Source organism: Brugia malayi (genome assembly GCF_000002995.4).
Source record: "Brugia malayi strain FR3 genome assembly, contig: Bm_v4_Chr4_scaffold_001, whole genome shotgun sequence".
Classification (NCBI taxonomy): domain Eukaryota; kingdom Metazoa; phylum Nematoda; class Chromadorea; order Rhabditida; family Onchocercidae; genus Brugia; species Brugia malayi.
In genome coordinates, this window is record NW_025062478.1 from 10,875,041 (window position 1) to 10,891,719 (window position 16,679).

Genomic DNA, 16,679 nt, shown 5'->3' on the forward strand with positions numbered 1-16,679 from the left:
ATGTCGTCAATGTCGAATTCCAGTAGGTTTACAGCCGCAAATACATATACAATCAGTGAGGATGAGAAAGCTGTTTACGATCGACAGATACGTTTGTGGGGTTTGGAAACTCAGAATAGGTCAGTTCTTCAGAAATTAATCTTTTCACTTTCAGAACGAACTGATTTATTATAAGTGAAAAATTGATTAGTTAATTTTTTAAGATATGGACATTTTATTCTAACCTGTAAAAGATTAGTTCAGCGTTTCTTTTCTTTTCTGATTTCGTGTGTTTTTATCATAGAAAAGCAAGTCTTGACGAAAATGGAATTTGATGCAATTAAACTTTGGGATGAATCTTTGGGATCTTTTCTTTCGTAATGAGCTGTCCAACAGTTATTTTTCCGTCATTCTCAAAATCGTGTGAGCAGTGTGACAATTTTTTCGACGAGTAAGAAGGAATATTCAAATAAATGACTGGAAGTGGGTTATAAGAAGTTGTTTTGGGGGCATTATTAACAGGTTTTCTTCATATTAACTTCAGAAAAACAGTAATTCGTCTAAACTATTGTTTGAAAATTATCGGAAATAATAGGTTTAGTAAGATTCAAGCATTTACAGATTACGCAGTTCGACAGTATTAGTCGCTGGTTTGTCAGGATGTGGAAGTGAAGTTTCAAAGAATTTAATGTTAACCGGATTGAAATCGCTAACGCTACTGGATAATAAAACAGTAAGCGCCTGTTGATTTATTTAAAGAAATATGTGAATGTTGTGCAAACTTATGAGTATTAAACTTAATTTTCTAGCTTCAAAATCTATTTTCAATCATTTCGAACATATGCGAATATGAAATTTGGATACCTGCTTGGTTGAATGAAATTTAATTTAGTTATTATTCCAACAGTGTTTTTAATTTAGATTTGTGCGGATGATTACTGCAGTCAGTTTTTGTTGCAACGTGGCAGTGAAGGCAAAAATGTATGTTCTTAAGACATAAATTGATCAAACGAAGTATCAAAATTTAGTTCGCAGATTTTTTCTTACTAATGAAGTTCAACTTTAAAATCTGTGGATAGTAATTTCAGTTGTATGTTTTCTGATACATAAATTGAAACGCATTTTTTAGCAGTTATTCTATTGATTTTTACTTTTTTTTTTATTAAAACTTTTTGGAGATTATTTTATTATTTCTTAGCACAATTTTACTAAAATTTGTTATAACTTTTCTATTCCTTGCTCTAGTCAATAACTCATATAATTCTCTTTTCGTCTCATATACCACATTCGGATTTTATGCACTGTTATTTTTCAGCGTGCTGAAGCATCACGGCAGAAATGTCAATTATTAAATCCGAATGTGGAATTGCATGTGGATACGGGTGATATTTCGGAAAAAGATGAAAAGTTCTTCACTAATTTCGATTTAATTATTTTGGTTGATCAAAAATACGCCGTCATTAATCAAATCAGTAAAATATGTCGGAATGCTAGAAAACCGTGCGATTTCGTTAACTTCTGTAACCTTACATGAGTTTTGAAGTGTCTGAATAGTTAGAAATGAACAGCGAATTACTAATCCAAGCGAAACATTTTGAATTAGGAATAGTCCAAATCAGAACTGAAACGAAGTGATTTAATTCTTCATCTTATGTGAACCATTCAAGTGATCTTCTTTTATATCTAATAGGTGTGATTGCAGGAATTATTTAACCTGCATATTTCTGATAGTACCATTTATTAGCGGAATATATGGGTAACTCATATAGCCGGGATTTTTAAGCATCCTGAATAATGGTAAAAGCAGGAGAAACAGTGTTTCTTTTTATTTATGGATATTTTTAAAAGTTAATTTTAGATTTATTGCTGGAGGCGTTTTTGGTTGGATAGGATACGCATTTTTCGACTTTACGGACTGTTCATTTTTAGTGTAAGTTCATATACCGTTGATATCTGAATAAAAAACTGATAAGATCATCTGTTGAGCTTCTTAGTATTATACATTATCTGTTCATCCATTAATCCAAATCAAATACCCGCGTTCTTCTTTACTTACAGGACTGGTGCTTGTATCCTATAAAGATAATGTTTGTTCTGACTAAATTGAGGATTGGATAATACCATTTCATAAATTTTAGGACTGTACCAAAAGTAAGGACAGGTGGTATACTGGAAGATGACTCTGTAGAGGACGATTCTTCACCAGCAAAGAAACAAAGAATTGGCAGTGAAGTAGAAAATGGAAAAGGAGGAAAGGAAAATAAAGCATCAGTGAATGTTGTACTGGACGACGATGAAAAAATACACATGGTAACTTTCTAAAGTATGCTGTCTATATTACGTTTGAAAATGAACATAAAATTAAAACTTTAGATTTGCTAAAGTTCGCATATGTTGATGCCATCAATTGTATATTATACAGTTTGCTCTATTTGAATTTGAGATTTTATAAATTAATTAAAAGTACCTTATTTTGCCTTTACATTCTAATTACTTCTAGACATTTTCATACCCATTATGGGACGATGCATGGAATGTCGACTGGACTCATAAAAGACTCATTCGTAAGGCAAAACAAATTTTGCCTCGATCATATTTCCCTGTCCGAGGTATTCCTCCAAGTACTAATGTGCTATAGTAGAATTTTCAAACAAGAATTTGTTTTGTTGCAGATTTTCTCTTTTGCATTTAAATCTTTAATATCGAATTATGTGAGATAGTTAAATCCAGAAAAATGTGGAAATTTTTGCAGATAAACATGTAATCACTCAAACATAGAAAATATCCATTAAAATACTATTTTCTAGTTATGCTTCGACTACAAGATAGCGATGATACTGTGGAGCAAGAGAAATTCATAGAAATGTGGAAGAAAGAATTGGAGCAATGCAATCATGTGCTTGATGACGAATATTTCAACGACAAATATTTTTCGCAGTTAGTGAAATTTGATTCTTTCAGTAACAACTTGGTTAATAATTGAAACGTTTTCCTTTTATTAGATTGTCGTGGATAGCTTTTCTTTTTACAAAAAATTAGGTTTGAAGTTATTTCAGTTTTGTTGGCCCACAACTGAGCCCGACATGTGCTATCGTTGGAGCACATATAGCACAGGAAGCAATAAAGGTTTTTCCTTTTTTTATTTGGATCTTTTCGCTGCTATGTTGAACTGAAAATTGAAATCCAATTAAATACAAATGCTGTTTCAAAATGCATTCCTCTATTCAAATATGACAGTTTAACAAAAGGATTGTCTAACTATTCACATTGCAGTTCCCATTTATTACTGAATAATATAATACATGAAGTGGGCTTTCTGGAAGGGATATTAACCTTCAAAATTTGCTCAGTTGAAATTATCTTTGTTACTTGTCGAGTATTAAGAGCTGCTCTTTGGACTGCTGAACAAGAGCTGGCTAATAGCAATGCCTTGCTTATCTTCAACATAATCTAGTAGTTATACTTTTACAGTGTTACAAGGTCGGATTTCATTAGAAATTAAAATTATTATTGAGACTGCTTATGCATTTTCGTAAACAGATTTTCAGGAATTTAAGTCTATAGCAGTTATTTGTTTAAAAAATCAAGTTCCTCTAAGAAAAAAAAAACCTTAACTTCTTAAATTACTTCTTTAAATAATCAAGTTTTAGGCACTTTCACAAAAGGATGATCCTCTTCGAAATGTGTTCTTTTATTCAGCAATTGATACCAGTGGTATTGTTTGCCATTTGCCACCTATTACATAGTTTCATTTAATGCCATTGTTGGTTTTGATTACTAAATTATTGAACTCTTTATGATTGATCTCATATCGTATTTCTTTTTTCCCGTTTTTAATATCATTATTGTTGTGTTAACTTGTTGACAAAATTTGTGAATGTTTTGTGTTTCCAGCTGTTTCCTTTTCGATTCACATTATAATTCGCTAAATTATTTCGTTTTTGTTAATGGAAATATTTGAGTATTTTATATCATGCCAATATCAGACAAATTGACACAAAAACTTAACCTGCAGAATTTAAAGAAAGTAATTTTATGAAGCATGCAAGTTTTTGAGTCTTCGAAAAAATAATCTGGAAAGTGGAGTAGCAAGGCAATATTTTTAGAAAGCAGAAATGAAAGATATAGGCATTGCTGAGAGATAAAACTGCGATGTAAATTGCCACTTGTGCGCAATCTAAGTGAACCAATGGTTGAGTTAACTTGATGATTGGTTCCGGTTTTTTATTGTACTTTGCAGTTTTTGTTTTGTTAAATGTTGTATGCAAATGCCTTTCGTTTTCATTTCTCTTTCTATCCCATCTCACTTCATTTCTTATGTGGTATAATTTGTAAAAAAATTACTTATTTTGTTAAAATAAATTTGCTCAAATAAACTTTTCATTAATACCGATTTATACCGATATTTTAATATTGAATATATGATACATCAATGTGATTATATCTAAGAGATGGAGATAATGTTAAATTCATTTATCGAGATTTAAGTGTTGTTTGGCAATCAAGCGAGATATAAGCTATATAACAGAGCCTATTCCGCCCGAATTTGGCATTGCCCAAAACAATTTATGTAGAGATGTAAATTTGTTTCGTACTTTTTCAATTCAGGTAAGGGAGAATGAAGGTGAAAAAGACAAGAAAGCAGAAGCGAAAATTATTGCTTACCGATGAAGCGGAAAGCAGAAAACCGGAGAAAATGATAAGAAGTAGGAAGTCCAGTGAAGAGAACGAATCTGTGGCTAATTTTGTACCGGATACTATGCCTACTAGAGCTACTTATCGTGAACAGTTGGAGGTTGGCATCCGAAATCGTGTATTTGTCCTCGTACAGGTAAGTTTTCGAAACTGTTATTATAAATCTAAAAAATTCTGCTTATCGGTTTTCCTTTACAATTTCAAAAGCAAAAAGGTTAATTAAAAATCTGAATTTTGCAAGATTAATTTAAAAATTGGAATTCAAAATGTGGAATCTTATGTAAAACTTTTTCTTTTGCCTACGATTTTAATTACTTAACGGAAGAATGGAAATGATAATGACTGGATGATGGCAGTAAATGACGTACGTTAAACATTTAATGTACAAATTATTGTTAGGATCAAAAGTAATTTCTGACAGAGTTATAGGAGTAAAATAACATTTGAAACAATTTTTCTTGCTAATTTTTTTCACATCAAATGATATGTAGCACCGAACTAACCCACTTCAGCAGATGAATTCATTATTGCGTAAATTTGTTGGTAGTATAAAAATATGGGTCCTAATAATTCAGTCTATCTTGGAATCCTTTTCAGTTCTAAGTGAGCTAATTTCTTTTCACATATCTCTTGCAAGAAGATCATTTAACTTTTTGTCGCTGAAATTTTAGGGTCCAATTGGTTGTGGTAAAACATCGATTATAAAGGAAGTTGCACACAGTATGAAAATACCATGTCGAACTATACAAATGGGTGAACAAATCGATTCGAAAACTTTGTTCGGAATATTTCATTGCCTTGATATACCTGGTGAATTTTGCTGGAAACAGAGCACCTTCACGAAGGTAAGATTTGCTTCCAATAAAATTATGATTTTTTGGAATAGATACTATTAGCTATTTGATAGATTATGTATGAGCCTTTAATAAGATCAAAATCTTCTTTTTTCGTATTCTTTGTGAAAGACGCTTTGGAATCATCGCTGATTTTAATTGCTAGGGTTATAACAAATTAGTTGAACAAGTAAACAAAAGCATTGATCTCAACGTGGATGTACTATGTCATTTATCCATTGACAAATACGTTATGTATTTCCTTCTACAAAAGAAATTCTAGTCATTCAAGAATAGATTTAATGAGTCATTTAAGTGATAGGTTTTTTGTGGAGTAAAAATAGATAGTTATCTGACATATAGTTCGATACAGAATGCTAATATAAATAACGAATTAAGCTCTGGTTTCGTGGTTATTCACTGTTTAATCGCTGGTTTCAAAATTAATCGTAATTAAGTTTTAGTACATTCTTGATAAGGGAATCATACTTTTGGAAGATATCGATTGTGCTTCGGCTGATCTAATAGCACAAATAATCAACTTATGTGATAGTCGTGAAGTACGAGTAACTTCCGGTGAAACAATAAGAATGCATAATGAAGCTTATATTGTTGCTACAATGAGGTCTGTTTTTTTGATGCAAGATTATTAGAAATCGGTGAGCATAAACATAGACATTTCAATTAAAGAATTTATAAAAATTTCTCGAATCCTTAGGATTTTTTATAAGATTCCGGATAAATTCTTTTTGGACTAATCACATTACTAATAAGAAAAGGATATCTAACATTTGATTCGGAAAATAATAACATTCAGTCTTTAGATGTATAAGACAGGAAAGAAGTTTCCGATCAGCTGATGTTGAATTGTTGCTTACTTCTGTACCTTTTGAAATTTCGCTGCCACCATTTTCAAATAGTGAACTTCATCGTGCTATTTGTATTTTATGCAAAAGGGTTGCACCAATTGCTCAAAAATTGATTACGTTATTTGACGAATTTATCAACAACTCGGCTAATCAATTGAATGGAAGAAAATTAGGAGCGACGTAGGTTTCTTAAATGATTTTAATTTGTTTTTAAAAGAAAAATGAATTTATTTGGAAGCACTGCCAAAAACTAATACGTTGTAACGGATTTCTGTAGGGATTTATTGAAAGCCTGCACACGTATCAACGATTTAAATGATTTGTCGGATTCGATAGCTGTTTTTCATGAATTGGTTGACTGTTGGGCAATTCATTGCCGCAGGCAGGAAGATGTTGTTGCATGTTCGGAAATAATTGCCAACAGTTTGTCCTTGAATCACGATCAACTAATATATCAGTTAAACCTCCGGTTACCTGAAATTTCGGTGACACAAACTAGCATGAGATGTGGCCGAGTAAATCTGCCGAGAAATCAAATAACAGGAGAAAGGTAAAAATGTTGCGTTTTTAAAATAGTTATTAAAATTTTAAAATGCAGGAAAAATTTGTTTTAGCAAATGTTATAATTAAATAGAGATACATAAATAATCAGAGAATGAAGATATTCCTCAAGGACAAGGAGTCAAAATAATAGAGCACGTACATTATTTACAATGAAATCAAATATGTTGATATCACATGCATAGAAATGATTGCAACTGACGTAGAATTTAAATTAAACCAACGAAAAAATTTGAAACAAAGTTCATGGAAAATTACTTAAAGGATTGAAGCGAGAGATTTTTTTTATTGCATTTAAGTAAAAATATATCAGTATGAGAACGTTCACCAGTAATCCAATAATATATAATCATTTAATTAGAACGAATTAATTTTTCTTTTGAGAATTGAAATTTTAGCAAGGTTACTTGTTTTGGCATTACACGTAACGTATGTCAGTTACTGGAGCGGATAGCAGTTTGTGTAAGTCGAATGGAGCCAATATTGCTTGTTGGTGAAACTGGTGTTGGTAAAACAGCTATTGTACAATTACTAGCAGATCGTATTGGCACTACTCTTCGAGTTGTTAATCTCAGTCAACATTCAGATTCGTCTGATTTAATTGGCGGGTATGTATTTCAGTTATGAACTCCCAAATTTTAATTTTTCATATTTCGAGTAAAAATTTTAATTAATTTATTCTTTTCATTCATTTACGCATAGCATGCATATTATGGGACAATATATGTTTTTTTAATTTGAAATATAATCGAACATAATGTGTTTTTGATGGTTTATTGACATTTTAGGTATAAACCAGTATCAATACCCTATTTGTTAAGACCACTAAAAAAAGAATTTGATGATTTATTTGCTGCAACGTTTGATTTGATAAAAAATGAAAAGTTTCTGAATCACTTAGAGGTGAGTTTTTCGTTATTTTCGAGATATTTTTGGATTACATTCGGAAGTTTAATTAAAAAATGCTTAATATTTTAAGAACATTTAACATCCACCAGATGCCTCTTTGTTTATGACATGTTGTCGTTAAAATTGTCTCTAAAATTGGTGGTTCGTATCCATTACTTGTTTCACTTGTATTGAAATGTAAAGAAGTAATTTATCATCATGAAACCTGTCGTTTATTTTAATGAAAAAAAAAAAACTATTAACAGGTTAGTAAAAGAAGATAAAGTATTTTTAGTTGGCTTTACTTACGTAATTTGGTTGTATTAGCAATATGAGTTTTGTTTAGCACAGTTCCAGAGATACCACCCCCCCTTCCCCCCCCAAAAAAAAAAAAAAAAAAAAAAAAAAAAAAACAAGTGAAACAAATCATTGTAGATGTGTTTATCAAATGGACGATACAGTGACTATGCAAAATTAATTGCGGAAACATCACGTCGTAGATTAAAAATGTCATCCAAACATAACTCTCTGAAATCGTGGGCGAAGTTACTTGTTCGAGCAGAACGTTGTGCAGAATCACTGAAAGCTTCAGCTGTTTCCTTTGCATATGTTCGTGGAGCAGTTGCTGAAGTAAATCTCTAAAAAGCTTTATTTTTCTTAAAATTCCAATCTACAATTACAGAACGTTGCTTTTCTAGTCTCAGATGATTTTTTATTTTTCTGTTAACAAATATTCGTTTTTGCTGTCTGATTTTAAAGCTACATCTTACCAAAGTCGTCCTTTGTTCTAGGCTGCTGAACGAGGTGAGTGGCTTCTGGTTGATGAAATTAATTTAGCTACACCGGAATGTCTGGATTCTGTGGTACGCCTTACTGAAGATTCAGAAAGTCGACATCCAGATTTCCGTTTATTTGCATGCATGAATCCTGCCAGTGATGTAGGGAAACGAAATCTACCAGCTGGAATAAGGTGAGAGAATCATTGAGAAAAAATTGAGTGTTCTGATTTCTTAAAATTAATTTAGCAGCGCGCGATTTTACGTCTTTGCAGAAGTCGCTTCACTGAAATTTTTGTACATGAAACTACAGAAATGGATCAACTGCATATCATCGCACAGGCTTATCTTCCATCATTTGATGCTGCCAAAATATCTATTGTGCTGGAACTTTATCAGACATTGCGTATATCTTTTCCTGGAAAATATAGGTTTGTTCTGGAGCATTTAAGTCAATCATATTCAATTAACATCTTTATTGCAACTGTTTTTTTTTTTTTTTTTTCATGAAAGATCAGAAATTAATGTTTTGCATATGCCAGTTTTTTTTCAGCTTACGTACTTTATGTCGTGCGTTGGCATTCACGGCAGAGAATGTATTTGGAAATGAGATACGTAACATGTATGAAGCAGTATCTATGTCCTTCATGAGTGATCTGAATGCAGAAGCTCAAGCAGTGGTTGGCAAACTTATTCAAAGTAAAATGAAAAAAATCTCATTGGGTAAAATGAACGCGAAATTTATTGATAATCGCATGTATGTATCACTAATATTTCAATAATTATGAGCTGTATTCTCTTTTCCTTGAATTCTTCGATTCATTTATCAAATACAATTTAAAAAATGCAAATTTTATAAATATAGTTTATTTGACTGTTACAGTGAATGAGTAACTGGTACACTAGTGAGATAGCATGAGGTTGTAAAACTCTAGAAATATCTTGTGACCAATAAATAAAATAATGAAATTTTTGTAAAGCCATTGCTTGAATGTCTTTTGATTTCATTTTGCTTCCTTTTTCTCTTTTTTTTTTTCCATTTTGTGGTCATTCTCTTTTTTCTTTTTCCAGTGAAGTTGAAGGATATTGGATCGAAAAAGGAAGTGCTAAACCACAAGATGATTCCGGTTATGTTTGTACAGCTTCAGTTCGAAAAAATTTAGCCCAGCTTGCTCGAATCGTTTGTAGTGGCAAATTTCCGGTGTTGTTGGAAGGTGAAACATCATGTGGAAAAACAGCCATGGTGCGTTTGTAACTGATATTAAATTGATGATTTTACATAAATAAAATCCAATTTTAAATTTCTGAACTGTACAATATTTATGAATGAGATAAAAATGTTCTCTTAATTGTACTATTCTGTATGTTCATCATAAACTTATTCTTGAAATTTTTTACTGTTTGTGATTTTTTGAAGTTTGAATTTAAAATTTGAATAAAATATTTAGGTAATCCATCTTGCTAAAATTACTGGGAATACGATTATTCGGATTAATAATCATGAACACACCGATCTTCAAGAATACATGGGATCCTATGTACCAGATGGTGATGGCCGTTTTGTATTTATGGAAGGTCCATTAGTAAAAGCTGCTCGTGATGGACATTGGATAATTCTTGATGAACTAAATCTTGCACCAACCGATATCATTGAAGCTTTCAATAGGGTATGTTTTTTGATCAAATATTTTTAAGGATTGGAATAACACGCATGATATTCGATCTTTTCACTCACAATTTGCCGTTTCGGTTTGTAAATGGGATTAGATTTACATGTATTTTAGTTGCCATTTGTTTTAATTTTAGTTGCTAGATGATAATCGTGAATTGTATATTTCTGAAACGAACACAGTCGTAAAGGCTAATCCCCGATTTCGTGTATTTGCAACGCAAAATCCCGTTTGCACTTATGCCGGTCGTAAACCTCTCTCACGTGCTTTGCTCAATCGTTTTATTGTTTTGCAATTCGATCAACTGCCATACAATGAACTAGCTCAAATGATCATCGTTAGGTAACGATAATTTCCAAAGCTTTTGTAATTACAAAAATTTTTCCAGTATTGTGTTATTCTGATCATGTCTTGATTGTCTTGATCAGTCAAGGTATAGCCAGAATAATTTTGAAAACTTTCAAAATGCCAGAAGTAAACTGTTCCTTTTCCTTTTGATCCATTTGGATTTAATCAAGTAACGTTTACCAGTGCTTCTGTGTGTATATCTTCCTTTCGATGGTTTATTTCTTGGCACTACAATATGCAACATTGCTTCAATATTGTAACGAAATATTTTGAATATATTTAGTGAAATTAAATCTAAATTCTTTTATGAATTTTTTTTTTTTTTCAGTTGTAAAATCGCCCCATCAGCTGCACAAGCAATGGTTTCGGTATTTTGTGACTTACGTGCTCAGCGTAGTGCGATTGGCGTTTTTTCAGCCAGTGATGGGTTGATGACACTTCGTGATTTATTCAGATGGGGACAACGACTTGCAGGTTCTAATGACAATGATTGGCGTCAGTGTTTGGTTGAACATGGTAAGTCTTTTTCTATCATATAAAGTGTTAATTGTGCTGTTGAACGTATGTTTTTTCTTTTTTTTTTTTCTTTTTTTTTTTTTTTTCAGCGTATTTTAAATTTAAAGAAAAATATGAGACAAATTTAGTAATATTAAAATTAAGATCAAAAATATATTAAAAATTAATCAATTAGTAATTTCTTAGAAACTGAACATATCTCAACATTATCGATGTTTTCTTCAGAGCATGTAGTCTCGTATTTGCTTATTTCATTTTTGAAACAGTCACCAAAAACTGGAGAAGAAAAATCATAGAATTCAGGGTTTATGTTGCTTGGTGCACGATGTCGTAATGCAGTCGATGTCGAATGCGTGAAAAAAATATTGGAAAAAAATTTGAAGCGTAAAATAGATGTTGAGCGATTATTTGCCACTGACTCGCACTACTTACCGCCTGAATTTCGTTCATGCACAGCTGTGAATAATATTGTTTTAACCAGTACCATTCGAAGGATGCTTGTTTTGGTTTCACAAAGTTGGCACTTTGCTGAGCCAGTTCTAATGATTGGTGAAACAGGATGTGGTAAAACAACGGTTGCTCAGATGCTTGCAAAAGTGATTCTTTTGTTTTGTAGGGTGGATAGAAGATATCTTTATGTGTAGTTTCTGGAGGAAAATGACAACTGATCTATAAAAATGCCATTTCATTCCATGGATTTGTTGATTTGTGTAAAGTATGTTAGAACTTAGCATTCATTAAATGCATAATATGATAGGTTAAAAAATATTGCAGGAGAATCTGTTGGCTTTGAATTGTCATGAAAGAACGGAAGCTGCTGATTTTCTGGGTTCATTACGTCCGGTTGGTAATGGTGCATTCAAATGGATATATGGAGTAGTCGTACAGGCAATGAAAGAAGGTCGACCACTTCTTATAGATGAAATCTCGCTTGCTTCTGATTCGGTTTGTTGTTTTTTTTTTTTTTCTTTTTTTTGTCTTGAATATTCTATTTAATTTTACCTGTTAGTTTAACTGAGTTGTTTAAGTCATTCTTATGATCAGGTTTTGGAGCGGCTGAATCCCTTGCTGGAGCCATCCCGTTCATTGTTTTTGAATGATGGCAGTTTATCGGGTGGGGAAGTACAAGCAAAAAGTGGTTTCAATATTATAGCAACTATGAATCCCGGTGGAGATTATGGTAAAAAAGAGGTTTGTTATATTTAACAATTTATTTAAAATTCATAAGAAGGACGAGATCTTAAAGCTTAGGTTTCAGGGATCTATGATTGTCAGTGCAGTGTAATGATTTATTACAAAATCTTTGTGCATTTATAATATTGTTGGGTCAGATAATTTCGAAGTAGATTATTAAGTCAATTCTAATCATTTCGTTGTAGCTCTCAAAAGCACTGAGAAATCGATTCACAGAAATTTGGTGTCCATCAAATGTATTCGGTGATGATTTAACTGCTATTGTGGATCAACTGCTGAGTACAACTACACTGCTGGATGAGAATGATTTGCGGTTAAAAGTTAACAAATGTATTGTAAAATTCGTGCAGTGGTTTGATCATAAATATTCTCATATGCTAAGGTTTGTGAATTCATATGACTACAAATTAAATGCTGGATGGAAGGTTCAAATTTCAGTGAAATGTAGGACTTACCTGAGTTTTGTTTTTGATTCAGAATTTTCTATTTGATAATGAATAGTTTCTAAATAGAAAAATTAAGCCGAATAAATAAGATTCCTGTAAATTTCAGGAATACGATAACAATTCGTGATATAGTAGCAGTTACTCAGCTTGTTATTGCTGCATTGTCACGATCTAATTCACCATCTTTTTCAATTTACCATGCTTTTTCGGCAACTCTTTTTGATGCTTTTGGTACTTTATCGACTCGTATCAGTTTGGATTGCAATGTCTTAAAGAAAAAGGCCATTGATGGAGTGAAAATTTTTTCTTTTCTGCAAAAATTTACTTGTTATTTGTTTTGTCTTACAAAACGGGGATAACTCTAGGATGGTGGAATTTGTGACTTCCAGATAATTCCATCACTAATTTATTTTCAGATTGTTTTAAATTCTAGACCTCCTTGTTCATTCACGGTTCCCTTACGAGTTAGATTATTACACTTGAAGTTGTTGTCCAAATAAAATAATTTACATTTGTAGTTATTTACATTTCTTTTTTAGCTCTGTCAAATTATTCAACAAGAATTGGATAGCGTCTGTGATGTAGCATCGCTTTCCTTACCGGCTACATTGCATTTCGATGAAAAAGATTCACATAGTCTCATTGTTGGAGATTTTCGTATTCCTTTTGGACCAGCCAAACGATTTATACCCAAAGATTTTACATTTGATGCCCTGACATGTAAGCAGAATATTTTCAGGTATGAGAACACACTGCTCGTTCAATTTTAAATATTTCTTGTTATGGATTTATTACTGCATAATTCTTAACAAAAAATAATGCTCTATTTATCTTGATATTTTAGTTTGCTCTATTTTGAAATAACTTGTACTGCATATTTTGTGAATAGTTGAATTGTTCCTTTCCTTTAAGTCTTATTTAATTAAACTAAAAGTTAGAAAACTGTAAAACTGTAAGCTTGAAATCATCGACGATTAAGGTTTTGGAGATAGTGGTAAATGATTCATGAGTATTTGCCGTAAAGTTATAGTTTCTCATAATAAAAACTATATTTTAAAAAAAGCATTTCTTTTTTACTAGCGATTTATATTAAAATTGTTCAAATAACTACTCAAAATTTAACTTTTACATAACAATATGTTTCTAGGCTTGTGCGTGGATTAGCCGTTGATAAACCAATATTGCTTGAAGGTCCTCCAGGTTGTGGTAAATCAAGCACTGTTGTTGCTTTAGCTGCTGTTACTGGCCATTCTTTGACTAGATTGAATTTGTCGGAACAAACGGTAGTTTCTTGTTTTGTCTGTTTTTTTTTTTTTAAAAAAAAAAACACATGGCTAAATTTATAATTGTTGATGATAAATTTTTGTTGAAAAGAAAACTTGCATTAGCTATTCTAGGACTTGGCAGATCTCTTCGGTTGCGATGTGCCCGTTATTTTGTCTGATGGTACACCATCTTTCATGTGGAGAGATGGACCTATTTTGCATGCAATCAAAACGGGACAATGGGTTCTTCTAGATGAGGTCATAATTTAAGATTTTTGCATATTTAATATGTGGCTTTTCCATGTTTATTGGATATTTTGTAGTATACTTAATACTGGTATTTTTTATATTAATTTGAAAACTGAACAGTCATAGTCATATTTTTTCTATCGATACATATAAACGATTTATGTTTCAAAAAGATGATCACTTAAACTGGCATGATGAATATTAAAGTAAAATTGTATTCTTTCCAACGGAATTACTTATTCCATGTTTCATATGTAAAATTAGAGCTTATAGGATATCAATCTTTACTATATAATGTTCGGCTATAGTGTTTGATTGTGGTGTGTTTATATAGTTTAAGGGAATTAAATAAATAGGATTGTCGAACTGAATAGTAAATTGAATTATTTGAAAATCAAATGTATAAATTCTTTTAAGATGAATCTGGCATCACAGAGTGTTTTGGAAGGTTTGAATGCATGTTTCGACCATCGTCATCATCTTTTCATACCAGAACTGAATCGAACCTTCGATATTGGTGTTGGTGATAGGAAAACGCGTTTTTTTGCATGTCAAAATCCATGTTCTCAAGGAGGCAATCGACGGAAGCTACCCAAATCATATGTTAATCGCTTCACATCTGTATGTTTTCTTCAATAATGACAAAAAAGATTATAGGATTTCGTAATATTAAATCTTTTGGAAACTACCCAAAACGCAGATTACTTAATTTATATCAAACTATGTAATATGATTTATTTTAGTAAAATCTGTATCATTCGTTTTTGAGTGGGTGAAAATGATATATTGTCCTGGAATCAGGAAAAAGTTTGCAGATTTATGTAGCCGAAATGGATACATCAGATTTCTTTGAAGTTATAAGAAGTTCATTTGGATCTGTATTGATTGATGATATTATCCAAAGTATGGTTAATGTGAACAAATCAATAACAAATCTTATGGCAGAAGATCCAGAGTTTCTAAGGAAGGGATCACCATTTGAATTTAATTTGCGTGATTTGTTGAGATGGGCACAACTAACGGTTGAAGTAAGTTAAAGAAGTTTTTGTAAGTTGAATTTTGCACTATATTTTTCGAATTTTTAACGGATTTAGCTGGAAACTATTTACTAAGATATGCGTCAAACAGTTTTTTCTCTACTTTTACAGAACAATGGTGATGTTGCATATGGTTTTGATTTATTGTACGTATGGAGATTACGTAGTAATGCTGATCGACAAAAAGTAGGTTTAACTTTGCTAATTCTTTCGATTCACTGAGAAAAAGATTGGTTGGTGTAATATCTCAGGAATGATTAATGTCATAATATAAGACTTATCCGACTTATCCGTCCACAAAAGTTTGAATTTCATAGATCAAATATTACAGATGCGAAGCTTATTTTATGAATGTTTCAAATTTGAATGTACTGAAGCTGTAGCATCACTTTCTTTGATTGGTTCATATATTCGCATTGGAAAAGTGGAATTCGAACGATCGGGAGCAATATGCGGGCGACAAAATACGTAGATTTTATTTCCCTTTTTTTCAAATTCAAGTCTAAGTTAATTTTCGAAATTTACATTTAACACAGCTTTCTTGAGACTAAACTTAACTGACGTAAACTGAAATTAAATGAGCTAATGTTTCTTCAGAAAATTGTTGTCATCGCAAATGAAATTGCTGAATAAACTTGCTGTTTGCGTGAAAATGAATTGGCTTGCATTAATTGTCGGAAAAGCTGGTTCTGGCAAATCAACAGCTATAAGCATTTTGGCATCGTTACTGGGAAAGAAGCTTCATACGATACATCTAACTTCAGAATCTGATTCACTCGAACTTCTCGGGTCGTTTGAACAGGTTACAAGAGATTTTTATTTCGAGTAATCTTGAATGTTTTTTTTTTTATCAAAATTTCATGGCTAATTAAACACTATTTACTAATATTTATTACATTCTCAATTATCCAGGATAAATAATCACGATTTCATCAATATGTATTTTTCATATTAAAACCATTGTAGTACATTCGGTCGTTCCTTTCTGCTGTACCGTGTGATATCGGGAGCAATTTCGCATATTTTTCAATTCCAAATTAAGAATTTAATATATTTTAGCAAATAATATACAGGTTAATTAATATCGCATTATTAAGATTACCGATCAGATCAATTTCACTTCCATAAAACAACATTGTTTGAATTTGCTTAAACGATTTCCGGATTTGCTGGATGATATACATAGTGCTAATGATATACTTACTTTACGACTAGCTATACAAACCGCTATGCTTCTTGTCGATGATGGTTTGTGTTTTTGAATTTTGACATTTCCGAGAATTCTTGGATATTCTATATTGTTAAAAATAGAAATTAATTTACTCTACTTATTATCCATGACAAAATGATTTT

General features: G+C 31.6%; 2 protein-coding genes across 3 annotated transcripts in view; both read left to right on the plus strand.

Moving 5' to 3' along the window:
* Positions 1–3,725, plus strand: Bma-aos-1 (ThiF family protein; the record flags this gene model as incomplete). Of its 2 annotated transcripts, XM_043082399.1 has the most annotated exons (10): positions 1–119; positions 601–712; positions 901–960; positions 1,295–1,479; positions 1,838–1,909; positions 2,118–2,289; positions 2,480–2,588; positions 2,787–2,916; positions 3,036–3,105; positions 3,630–3,725. In XM_043082399.1, 10 exons carry the CDS (start codon positions 1–3, stop codon positions 3,723–3,725), a joined length of 1,125 nt encoding a protein of 374 aa, XP_042938333.1. The 2 variants fall into 2 exon arrangements, with proteins under 2 accessions (XP_042938333.1, XP_042938334.1); XM_043082400.1 differs by lacking the exon at positions 1–119 and having other exon boundaries at positions 668–712.
* An 872-nt stretch (positions 3,726–4,597) lies between these two features.
* The window catches only part of Bm4440 (Uncharacterized protein), a gene marked incomplete at both ends in the record, with an annotated part of 31,049 nt that continues 18,967 nt past the window's right edge, over positions 4,598–16,679 (plus strand). The window contains 29 exons of the mRNA XM_043082401.1: positions 4,598–4,810; positions 5,346–5,519; positions 5,972–6,132; positions 6,332–6,556; positions 6,654–6,926; positions 7,336–7,545; positions 7,726–7,840; positions 8,261–8,455; positions 8,617–8,795; positions 8,877–9,032; positions 9,155–9,358; positions 9,673–9,844; positions 10,050–10,268; positions 10,408–10,613; positions 10,948–11,135; positions 11,439–11,731; positions 11,910–12,080; positions 12,180–12,326; positions 12,515–12,711; positions 12,882–13,068; positions 13,315–13,514; positions 13,923–14,058; positions 14,173–14,298; positions 14,707–14,910; positions 15,105–15,317; positions 15,438–15,512; positions 15,658–15,794; positions 15,924–16,128; positions 16,424–16,574. Coding sequence (XP_042938335.1) covers positions 4,598–4,810; positions 5,346–5,519; positions 5,972–6,132; positions 6,332–6,556; positions 6,654–6,926; positions 7,336–7,545; positions 7,726–7,840; positions 8,261–8,455; positions 8,617–8,795; positions 8,877–9,032; positions 9,155–9,358; positions 9,673–9,844; positions 10,050–10,268; positions 10,408–10,613; positions 10,948–11,135; positions 11,439–11,731; positions 11,910–12,080; positions 12,180–12,326; positions 12,515–12,711; positions 12,882–13,068; positions 13,315–13,514; positions 13,923–14,058; positions 14,173–14,298; positions 14,707–14,910; positions 15,105–15,317; positions 15,438–15,512; positions 15,658–15,794; positions 15,924–16,128; positions 16,424–16,574 — 5,332 coding nt within the window. The remainder of the gene's footprint in view (positions 4,811–5,345; positions 5,520–5,971; positions 6,133–6,331; positions 6,557–6,653; positions 6,927–7,335; positions 7,546–7,725; positions 7,841–8,260; positions 8,456–8,616; positions 8,796–8,876; positions 9,033–9,154; positions 9,359–9,672; positions 9,845–10,049; positions 10,269–10,407; positions 10,614–10,947; positions 11,136–11,438; positions 11,732–11,909; positions 12,081–12,179; positions 12,327–12,514; positions 12,712–12,881; positions 13,069–13,314; positions 13,515–13,922; positions 14,059–14,172; positions 14,299–14,706; positions 14,911–15,104; positions 15,318–15,437; positions 15,513–15,657; positions 15,795–15,923; positions 16,129–16,423; positions 16,575–16,679) is intronic.